At 36.9% G+C, this 12,188-nt stretch overlaps 1 protein-coding gene and 1 pseudogene across 2 annotated transcripts in view; both read left to right on the forward strand.

Moving 5' to 3' along the window:
• The first annotated feature begins 4,726 nt into the window (after positions 1–4,726).
• The window catches only part of Ace2 (angiotensin converting enzyme 2), a 44,836-nt gene continuing 37,374 nt past the window's right edge, over positions 4,727–12,188 (forward strand). For both annotated transcript variants that reach the window (XM_026396720.2, XM_077793893.1), the window contains exon 1: positions 4,727–4,912. In XM_026396720.2, the coding sequence (XP_026252505.2) occupies positions 4,727–4,912 (186 nt within the window). The remainder of the gene's footprint in view (positions 4,913–12,188) is intronic.
• LOC113188422 (large ribosomal subunit protein eL39-like) lies at positions 10,601–10,752 on the forward strand (annotated as a pseudogene).

The following is a 12,188-nucleotide window of genomic DNA, read 5'->3' on the forward strand; positions in this document are numbered from 1 at the left end:
ATCTGAACATGCACACGCACACATACACACACTCTCTCTCTCTCCTCTCCTGTCCTCTCCTCTCTTCTCCTCTCTCTCTCTCTCTCTCTCTCTCTCTCACACACACACACACACACACACACACACACACAGACACACACACGAATATCCAAGCAACAACCCTATTAGGATAAAATATAGTTTGGAAAAATTTCTATCTGAAATAGTTTCAAAATATGAAACTGGTATAATCATAGCAGTAAATTTTACTTTTACTTAATGTGGGTTTTCTTGCTCTCAGAATATGAAAGATTGACAAGGGATTTACTATTCCTACATGAGGTTAGCAGATAACTGAATCTATGGCTCCATGGAGAGAAGAAAGAAACCTCATAAACAGCCTGGGATCAAAAACAGCTCCACTGCCTATCGGTTGTAGGAATTTGGGCATCATGGGAACACTAAGAAGCTCAGTTTCCTTAATTATAAGATGGATCTCACAATTCCTATCTACAAACATTGCTATGAAAAGTCTGTGTATGAAGTATATGCATCACAAAGACAAAAATATGTGAACTTCGGGAGGAATCATTTACATTCAAAACATTTTTTTGTCCCTCAAGTTAGCAGTGATTGACTCAAGTTTTCTCCTATCTTTATATATGATGTTTTGTACCAGGACTAAATTTGATGATCAGAGCACTTGACAGTTTTTCCGTGGCTGAATTCATGCAGACTCCCTGGCTGACTCCCTTTTCCTTTCACAAATGACCCTGCTCATTCTATCAGTGAGCTCCTCAAGCCTGCTATTTCAGCACAGGTTAGCAAACTTCAACAATGCAGAATCCTATAGGCCAAATAAACCTTTGAGTCAAACTCAGCTAAGCTCTACTGCAGTGTCCTTGTAAGATGAACCTGCAAATGGTTTCCCTAAACATTTTAGTGTGGAAGTTTATTATTTATTACACTGCTTCTTTCATTTTAAGCGTCTTTTATTATTAGGCTTCTGGTATTGTTATATACACTCTTATGTTATTCATGTAATATAACATTCCTTTATGGTGGATATAATATTATCATCAGCTTTTCAGTAAAGAAATTAGGTTCAGGGAGGATATTAAGTGCCTTAAGTCATATAGCTAATAAGTGGAAGAGTAAATTCACTATCTTATCTAAGTCTTTGTCTCAATGACAGTGCCACGATTGAGGAGAGTTGTCCACCCCAAGTCTTTCCAAATCTGAACTGTTCTTTAAATTATATTATTTTAGATCCATCTACTATCTTATTTATTTTCCTCTGGATAGTCTCTTGTATCTCTCTAAACTTGAACATAGATTATTTATTTATTATCTAGATTATTTTGTATCTCATACTTCTATTAGCACAGTCCACTATAGTCTAAGATGGATTTACTTTTTGTTTGGGCATCCAAGTTGGATTTATAGTTGATATGAAGCTTTTATTCAATCATCTTGGCTGGGCTGCTGCAGGAATTCATTAACTGTTCTCTAAGCAGCAGGTGGACTGATCCTATTAAAACTTTTGCCAGGGCTGGGGGTGTGGCTCAAGCGGTAGTGCACTCGCCTGGCATGCGTGCGACCCGGGTTCGATCCTCAGCACCACAGACAAACCAAGATGTTGTGTCTGCCGAAAACTAAAAAAAAATAAATATTAAAAAAAAAAAAAAACTTTTGCCAGATAATCGCTCTGCTTGAAGCCTTCCATTGTCTTCCCACATTGCTTAGAGTAAAAGCCCAAGTGCTCTAAGGCCCTCCTGGTATGGCCCCTAGCTTCCTCCATACCCTTTGTACTTTCTGGTTCCCCTGTCTGGAAAAGTCTTCCCCTCGTTATCCGCATAGCTCTCTGCTCAAATGTCACCTCTTTGAGAGGCTGTCCTTGCAGAAAAATCTCTGCACTTCTTATTGTCTTTCCCTTATTTCCTGCTTATCATAGGCATAGCATTTATCATCAACTCTTTGTTTCTTTCCCTCACCTCACATAATACGATAGTAACAGCCTTATTTATTGGTGTATATCTAATGTATAAAACAGTACCTGGCACAGTAGGTAGTCAGCAAGTAATGGTTGAACCAGGATTATTGTTGTTTTGGACGTGAACTCTTTTTGATCAGACTGCCTAATCTTCTACTGTGTAGTTGTTTCAGGGGACATTTGGACCTAGTCATAGCGCTTTGTTTTATTAAATCCCTTGTTAAAATGGAATATAAACTATGGCTTTAAAAAAAAACCAACCTATTGTGTTCTTTTATCAGAGGCAACATCTGGCTTATTCCCAGTGAAGTAGATATACATTTTTCCAAGTGCAAATCACGTTCTAAAAATTATGTTTTTGTCAAGTGTCAAGGTCAAACTCATTCCTCTATCCTTTTGAAATGAACCCCCACCTCCAGCACTTTTGAAAGTTAGAATAGCTTTCTTGTATGTTCAGTCTTCTAATTTTTTTCTGCTTCTCCATGATTTCTTAAAGACAATACATTCCTTTGGGCCAGTTGTTTGACTGGATCCCATCCCCTTGGTCTTTTCATGGATTCTTTTCATTCTATCAGAACATCATATCTTCTCGATGGAGAAAGAACACAAATTCCAAAACTCTAGTCAGTGCTTGCAGTTGTGCATCATGAGCTCATTTTCCTACAGAATCACTGTAAACAATTCCTCCGTTTCCCTTGCTTGTCAAAGTTTATTGGCTTCCAGCATTTTCCTGTCTCACTCTTATCTCAGGCTTCTTGTCCACCTATTTTTAGCTTGAATTTTGGTTCTTGCTTTCTCCATTTCAATTTGATTATGTTAATCTTATTTTCTGCCTGAGAGAATTGATTTTGGACTACTGTATTTTCACCCCCAAACCTAAATATTTCATACGGGAAATTACCTGAATAGAGAATTGTTTCAACTTTTATTCAAGTAACAGCTCAACTCTTTGTTCAAAGACTTATGTGCTATTTCCGTCTTTGTAGCCTGTTTTTCTCCTAATGTGTGAGAGAAGCGAGTGGATTTCAGCTTCCTTGAATGTGAGAGGAGCCTTACTGAAACTTCTATACTGATCACCCCCAATCTCACTTTCTTTAAACATTCTTTCTTGTTATTTAAATTTGTCAACCACTTTGTTTTGTCAAATAATAGTATATTTTAGATTCATATTTGATGTAGTAGTACCAAATCCATCATCTTCACTAAAGGCACAAGTCTCTCTGCTGTTCTTTAACTATAGCTCCATGACCACTCTTAGACTGTAGACTATATTTAGTTAAGGGTCTATATTGTAGAATCGGACTGTGGATCTATGCCTCAGCTCCACCACTGATTATTGAAGTTTAGTAATTTTATGAGCAATTTCATAAGCAATAAAATGGCAATAAAAATATTTGCCTTTAGGTTTGTTATGATGCTTAAATAAAATATGTGCATATATGAATATGGCATAATGAATTCCATTATTATGTATAATTATAGTATACCAATAAAAAATTTAAAATATTACAACACAAAGCACTTTGAACAGTTATTGTTTATTTCTTATTTATAATAATATGCATAATTTGGAATAAAGTTAAGTAGTGGGAATTTTTTTTAAGGCTTGGTTATTGCCATTTCATCTGAACCTGGAAGACTTGTTTTTCTGGGTGAAGAAATGTTTTCTCTGCATGAAGGTTTCATAATCACAATCAAGCAGGTCCATGAGCCCTGCCATTTAAAGTCGCTGCTCTCTTTTATCTGTGACATGCTTACACTCTGGTACTGAGAACACTATGCCAGCTCCTGAGATTCAACAGGATAACCACTAAAATCTCTCTGTTCTCTTGCCATGATCCTATGGCTATGGATGACCAGAACTTGACATGGGCACTCTTTGGATTTCATACATGCGGCAGCATTTCTTACTTCTCTTTAGCTTCAACTGAGTTTTGAACAGGTAAGTGAAAGGGAAGGACATCAAGTCAGCCTTAGAACTGGTGTTTAACATGGTCATCTAGTAAGATGAAAATGAGCCTTTTGAAGTTTTCCACAGCTAGATCAGAGCCTTAGCCCATGCAGTGGAGAGTAGTCTCATAATTTAAAAAAAAAATGGCCATGGAAATTAAAATTAATCCAAAAAATGGATTTTATAAAGACAAAGTCTTTAAAAGGGAAAATATTACCCAAGTACTGAGTTTCTGTGAGCTAGAAATAAAAATAAAAGAGAAATAACTGAATATTAATGGAATTATCAGAAAAACATAAATGCCAGCATTACCCCATGATCTCTAATTCTAACCCTCTCCATTACTGAAAAATCATAATACCCTCAGTGTATATTTAACAGTTTTGGGGGAATATATTAACCAAATGTACAAGTTTTGATTTAGCCATAAAGTGCTAGGAGAGCTAAGGTTTTCTAGGATTAATGAATAACATGTCTTTATTTGTTTTACTTTAAAGAATATCATTCTAAAATCTGTTTACATATCTGTCCTCTCCAGGATTAGGTTTATATTGGTTCAGCAGATTGTTTACTGTTTTCTTCTTCTTCGTTTTCTCCTCCTCCTCCTCCTCCTCCTTCTTTTCTTTTTTTTTTTTTTTTGGTGTGTGTGTGTGTGTGTGTGTGTGTGTGTGTGTGTGTGTGTTTGTTCCCTCCTCAATGCCCAACCCAAGTTCAAAGGCTGAAGAGAGAAAAACTCATGAGGAAATTTTACTCTAGGGAAAGTTGTTCAGTGGATGGGATCCTGTCCTGGCGCACGGGGAAAGATGTTAGGCTCTTCCTGGATCCTTCTCAGCTTTGTTGCTGTGACTGCTGCTCAGTCCACCATCGAGGAACTGGCCAAGACATTTTTGGACAAGTTTAACCAGGAAGCTGAAGACCTGGATCATCAACGTTCACTTGCTGCTTGGAATTATAACACAAATATCACAAAGGAGAATACCGAAAAGATGGTGAGTTCTCATGTTTACACAGCGGGTATTTGTTGCTTCTTACAGATTAGAACTACTGCCCATAAAACTAAAAAGGGAAATGAAAGAAATCTCTTGAGCTCTAAGCCTGGAAGTTTGCCTTTATATCCCTGATTCTGTAGTCCCAGATGACTAAACTTAATTGACCTTGGAGTTCATTTGAAAAAATGGCTGCAAAATCATTCACTGGTCTCAGTCCAGATTCTAGAAACAAGTGAATATGCTTTAAAACGTGATCATAATAATTGTCATTATAGTCCGAGTTATAAAGCATTTCATGGAAATGCTACTGTAATTGAGTTAATAATTTTCTCTAGTCTATAATGTCAACAGGGATATCTAAAGACTAAAATGACATATTGACTAAAAAATGCAACTGGAGGCTTACTGAATGAACCAGCTAGTAATTAAGCTAACCAGGGGTTGGGTGAGACTGGACTTGGGAATTCCTTCTTTCGTTGTCACGGAGTTCTGAGGGACTTCCAAGAGTGACAGAAGAGCCCTCCAAGAAAAACTATGATTAAACCAGTTCTGAAAAAAAAATCTCAGAATATTCTAGGAAAGCAAAATGCTTTATTTGACAAGTACAAGGATTTAAGAAATTTTTCACAGATTCCCTAAGCAGTATCCTTACACAGTTAAGTGCTGGAAAAATCACACAATTAATTTCAGAAAAAAAAAATTGTGTTATTTGTGTAGCAAGTTCCTTCTTTCAAAAGTATTATAGTTTGGAAGCTTGGTTTTTTTTTCCAAATGATTAGTGTGTTGCATGTTTAATTTAAATAATTACTATTCACTGAACAGATTCAATCTGAGAATTGCTGCCTCATTTGAAATCCCCCAAGCTATTTTTTTTTTCTATTTTCTAAAGTTAAGAGGAAAGCCAGGAGATTTTGACAGCCCAGTGCTATCATAGAAGATGTTTTGTCCTATCTTACATTTTGGTATTACCTCTCTTCATCTCATCATTGAACCCCCTCCATTTTTATTTGATTTCTGTTAGAGGTGATTGCAGTGTTTTGTGGGTTTCTTTTCATTCTCCGCTCAATGGTTCATGGGTGATGATGAGGTATACTAGAATAATACCCAAAAGCTAGAGCTGGACTACCTACATCCAAATTCTGATTCCACCACTTTTTAGGTGGGCGAAGTTGAGCTACTTAATTAGCTTTTGTCAGCCTTATTTTCTTCATCTGTGAAAAAAGTAACTAGTACTCATATGTGCCTCATAGCATTGCTATGAAGACTAATTTAGTCTTAAAACCACCAGAACAGTGCTTGATGCTTGTGGGCATGGGAGAACAGTAAGACATCATTGTTATTAGTATGAGAAGGAGTTGGGTTTTTTGTTTTCAGAGACAGATTTATTTAGGAAAGCAGATACACATTCAAGGGAGATTGTGGGTCATCTCAAAAGAGGCACCTTTGGGGATAGATCAAGAAATACACATTCAGGAGAGAATGTGAGCCATCTCTGGAGGGAGAGACAGCAGGGAGTTAGAATTTTTTTTCTCCCAGGGCCAAGGACCAAACTCAGGACCCTGTACATGCTAGGCAAGTGCTCTGACACTAGCTAAATTCCCAACCCCAGAGTTAGGATTTTTTAAAATACTTTTTAGCTGTAGTTGGACACAGTACCTTTATTTTTATTTGTTTTTATTTTTATGTGGTGCTGAGGATCAAACTCAGCGCCTCGCATGTGCTAGGTGAGTGCTCTACCTCTAAGCCACAACCTCAGTCCCAAAGTTAGGATTTTTAAAGAAGCATGTAACAGTTCTGTTGAGAGCCCAGATGTGGAGAAGGCATGTTATGGAATGAGAGGTAGTGATGTTCATTGAAACCATCTCTGAATCATTAAAGTGTTATCACTTTTGAATTGTACAAAATGAAATGAAAGACAATAAATTACTAAATGTGGCTAAACTGGAAGAAAGGTATAAGTACTTTAAAGGAACATTGAGAATATTTAAATGCAAGAAGCAAATGAGAGGTCCTGTATCTCCTTCAGCAGTGAAGAAGAAGCACGAATGCACTCAGGGGCAACTATGTGTATTAACTTGGGAAGGTGGGGAGGGAAGTGACCCCTTCTATTCTCTGATCACATCTTGAGATTCCTAATGCACTGGGTACTGTGGCAGATGTAATAGAGAACTGGACTGGGGATATAGCTTAGTTGGTAGAGTACTTGCCTTACATGCACAAGGCCCTGGGTTCAAATCCCAGCAGCATGTGCACACAAACACACACACACACACACACCAAAAAAAAAAGATGAGGAATTGCTGAGATTTATTATGCTATAAGGATATGCACACTATGGTCATGTATAAGTGTCTGCTATAGTAAGGGTGGACTCTGGGGTCTGACCTATTCTGGGTAGGTTCAAATACTACCTCTGAATCTTATAAATTGAGGGTCTTGGGTAAGTTTCTTTCTTTCTTTTGGATACTGGAGCTTGAACTCAGGGGCACTTGACCACTGAGCCACATCCCCAGCCCTATTTTGTATTTTATTTAGAGACAGGGTCTTACTGCGTTGCTTAGTGCCTTGCCATTGCTGAGGTTGGCTTTGAACTCGTGATCCTCCCGAGCCACTGGGATTACAGGCATTTGCTATTGCACCCAGCTTGAGCAAGTTTCTTAACTTCCTTCAGCCCCAATTACCTCATCTATAAACTGAAGATTATTATCATAATACTAGTGATATAGTCTATGCTGTACCAGATTACTGAGTTTGGTGAATTTATGTGTTTGAATGCATATGATTTTAATCTTAGCACCATGTCTGGCAGTTCTCTACATCAACGTTCATCACAATAATATTATTCAGGAACTTTATATTCTGAAAGTCCCACAGTCTCACTGCTATCTCAAGTAGGTAGTTTTTTTTTCCCCTTTTTAAATTATAAATACTAAGCTGGGCGTGGTGGTGCACACTTATAATTCCTGTGGCTGGGGAGGCTGAGACACGAGGATCGCAAGTTCAAAACCAGCCTCAGCCAAAGCAAGGTGCTAAGCAAGTCAATGAGACCCTATCTCTAAATAAAATACAAAATAGGACTTGAGATGTGGCTCAGTGGTCGAGTGCCCCTGAGTTCAATCCCTGGTACCCACACAAAAAAATTATAAATACTAACTGATATTAACTGTACAAATTAATGGATTTCCCTATGACATTTCCATACGTGCATATATTATGTTTTAATCATATCACCCCTCTTTACTATCCTCCCTTGCCTTCAGTGGGTGGTTTTTAAAGAAATATTTACCAGAAAAAGTCAGAGCTAGGGAAAGTGAGAGTCTCCCACCTCTGAGACTCTTCTGATATTCGCAGTGCAGTTACTGAAATGATATGAACTTGGGGGCAATGCAGTTCCCAGAAACAGCCATAATGTTCCTTCCTTTGCCTGCTTCTTGGCCTGTAAGCAGCAAACTCAGGGTCAGGAATTAACAAATATCAACCTTTGACTGTGTATCTTGACAACAAACCTTTCCTGCACAAAGGGGAGAATTCATCCCCATAAATTTATATACTACTGACTTCATGTTTTATTACAGACCAACATCTGTTCTTATAAGATGTACTAACTTGCTAAATTAAAAACAATGTGGATTTATTTTAATGAGACTATCTGATGATCTGGTTTATTTTCTTTGGAATTAAACTATAAATGAACTTCTTGGACAGAGTAAATAACTGCCCCTGTAATCACCAGTGTTTTAACATTTGCTCAGCAATAATCCACTCAAGTAAAAGCAAGTAAAATATTTGAAATTACCATTAATATTTTAAAGCCACTTGGTGTTTCAATCCTTGATATCGTTATACCTTAAGAAGATATATTTGTTTATTTCCTCAAAGAGGTTTTATAAATTCTGAAAAATGTTCTCCAATGACATGAATATAAGGTGCCATAAAGCAGATTTGGGGCAGATTATTAATGCATAGGCAAATGTTTGAAAAAAAATCAAATTATAATAAATAATCTTGCTACCAAAAGTTGTAATACATAGTAAAATGACATAAATTAGAAGTAATCTAGAAAATCCAGGTTGGATATATGTGGGCTTTCTCCTGGGAACTAATGAGTTGTTAGAAATCATTTTTAACTCAGGAAAAAAAAACCTAGAAATCATTCAAGATTGTTCCCTGAAGACTGAATAAGTTTCCATGACCACAATAGTCTAGACAGTTGTGGATATAAGAGAAAACATTTTCCCATGTCTTTAGAAACATAATGCTAGTGGCCATGTTTAAAGGAAGAATTTTACAAAAGGACACTGTTACACCAAAAAGAGCAATCAGAGTGATTTAAGGGGATCAGAGGCAGTTGGGTGCTACAGAAAACCTGACTCAAAATGAAAAAAAAAATCTGAATAGTTTGAGATGGAACAAGAAAGGATGGATGAAGTATTCACAACTATATTGGCTGAACCTCTTAATACTAGAAAGGTAGTACAGTTGAAAGCTCAATAGAGATAAATTTAGAGTAAATAGAAGGAAGTGCCATTTATACTAAGGTGGCAACACTGATAAGACTTGTAAAACTGAGCTATTCTTTAATCTAAAAAACGTGAGACATTTAAAACTGTAAATGGTTTTTTGACGTATTTAAGCAAATGTGTGAATTGTAGATCCACTGTGGCTTAAGGAAGTATGGTCAACTGCATTGATGGACTTAGTTCTTAATCCTTTCCTATAATAGTGTCTAAGGTCACGTCAGTCTGTTTGCAGTGCTGTCCCACAGCAGGTTATGTGACTTCATCATGCGTCTTGGTTTGTGTTAGCAGAAATGATGAAAGCAGAGGCTTGGAATGCACTTGAATAATTGGGCTTGTTCTTTGCATCTTTTGCCTTTGCCAAGAAAACCTGCCTGGGCTAGCCAACTGAAGACCAGAGACACGTGGAACAGTTGCCCAAGCAGAAGCCAACTCCCAGAGTTGTAAGGAAATCTAGCCAAGATTGGCAGAGCCACCTGCCAACCCCCAGTGATTCTAGACACATAAACAATACATACTTAGGGCATTATGGTTTGGGGTTGTTTCTTATATAGTATCATTGTAGTAACAGACAACTTATACAGGAAGGGAAATTTGGGAATCAGCATGACATTTGTATGTTTATATCCCATCAGTTTAACATTATTAAAGATAATCTGCTATTTCCATATTGCTCCTTGGTGTAACTTTGACCTATCAGGATAATGGACTTGTCAGCCTATGGATATGACTTAGTATGGCAATCCTTAGATCAAGTTGTAAGAATATAACTTAAAATAATAGAGGGCATCAAACTTAATCAATATAGAGTCCTAAAAGCTACCTACCTTGAGTGTGACTGGGAACATCAGATAGGGATAAGAAAAAATCTTGGTTCAAAACAGATTTGCAAAGCTCTCTGCTTTCCTCTGTCATTATGGTATTTATGTGGTTGACTCCACTCATTATGTATTATTACAAGACATTATTGTTGTTGTTATTATTATTATTATTTTATACTGGGGATTGAACCACTGAGCCACATCCCTAGCCCTTTTTATATTTTATTTTGAGACAAGATCTCGCTAGAGTTGCTTAGTGCCTTGCTAAATTGCTAAGGCTAAATGGCTTTGAACTTGTAATCCTCCTGCCTCAGCCTCCCGAGCTGCTGGGATTGGAGGTCTGCACCACCATGCCTTACAAAACTTTTAATATTAAGTAATTCTCAGCCAAGAAACAAAACAAAATCATATACTTCCCCAATGGATTCAGATGGAAACTGGTAATGAAACCAGATGCAACTCCAAGAAGAGACACTGGAGAAGAACTAAGCTGGGTCTATAAATAATTGCACATGAGGCAACACACATTCATGCTATATCAAGGTAACTATTACTTTAACGAGCTGAAAATATCACCACTATCTGGACAGTTGGACATGTTTTAGTGGAAAGATAATTTTCTATTGGAAAGATAATTTTTCTATTTGTATCTGGGCTTTTGTACTAGTAGGTCTGTTCAGCAATTAATATGCGGAAACATCTGTTTTGAACAAAGCAGGTTTCCAGATAGTTCAGAAATTCAGTGAAAATTAGAAATCAAACTCTTGTCACATGCTACACAATAAATTTGCCCCCTTGCCTTACAGCAAATATAGATTGAATGTTCACCAGTTAAAGTACAATTAACCTCTCAGTAAAATGATACTTTTATGCACTGCCCCTTCTTTGTAACTTTATTGTTTTTTTTAATAGAATTCTTTGTAAATCTTCTCTAAGGCTTACAAATATGGGAAATTAGCAAGTTCGTTAATCAGAACATTAGTAAACAGCAGGAAAACTAAATCATAAACCTAGTTATGAAGATGCAATGGAGTAAATAATAATAAGAGTTTAAGCAAATAGAAAGGTAATCAAAATCTTTTCTTAGTGCACCTCAATTCTGATCTAAAGTTGCACAAAGGTAAACCTAGTGCTATAGAGGAAAAATAGGGACCTCCTTAAAAGCAACTTTAGAAAGAACACACTTGATTTTTAATAGTGAAGCCAAAAACTCTCCAGCAACATAGGTGGTCCTGGACCATTGTTATCCTTGGAGAGAGCAAGATTCCATTGCTAGTAGAGGCAGCCTGGTTCATTGTTTTAGTATTTGGTAGTACCAACTATAGCTGCTCCAAACTCTTGTCAATGAAACTGGAGTGCACGTTTAAGACTGCCCTACTGGAGTCTGCAAGGTCTCTAAGAACACTTCATAAATACTTCTTAGTTGTCAGAAGTTAGAGACCCACACTTTTTTTTTTTTTTTTTTTTTTTTTTTTGGTACTGGAGATCTAACCCAGGGACACTCTACCACTGAGCCACATTCCTAGCTCTGTTTATTTTTTATTTTTGGATAGGGTCTTGCTAAATTGCTGAGGCTGGCTTTGAACTTGCCATCCTCCTGTCTCAGCTTCGGGAGCTGCTGGGATTACAAGCATGTACCACTGTGCCTGGCAGAGTAGGGTATTTCAAAACCACTATTCTATACTCAAGGAAAAAAATGTTGATTTAATCCTTATCTCTAACGGGTCTGTCCCATGCTTCAATGTACCCATAATACCCACACACAAGCATAGGAGTAAGGAAAGACACTGTAATGCAGTAAAATGGAATTTAGAGCTGAGCACTTTCCCCTCAGAAGATAAAATTCAGAAAAACAAAAAAGTTTATAAATGTTTAAAAATTAAAGTTTTCAACTATTAAAACTCTCATGTAAAATACCAAAAAAATATATATTTTGAA

The sequence above is a fragment of the Urocitellus parryii genome, chromosome X (genome assembly GCF_045843805.1).
Source record: "Urocitellus parryii isolate mUroPar1 chromosome X, mUroPar1.hap1, whole genome shotgun sequence".
NCBI classification, from domain to species: domain Eukaryota; kingdom Metazoa; phylum Chordata; class Mammalia; order Rodentia; family Sciuridae; genus Urocitellus; species Urocitellus parryii.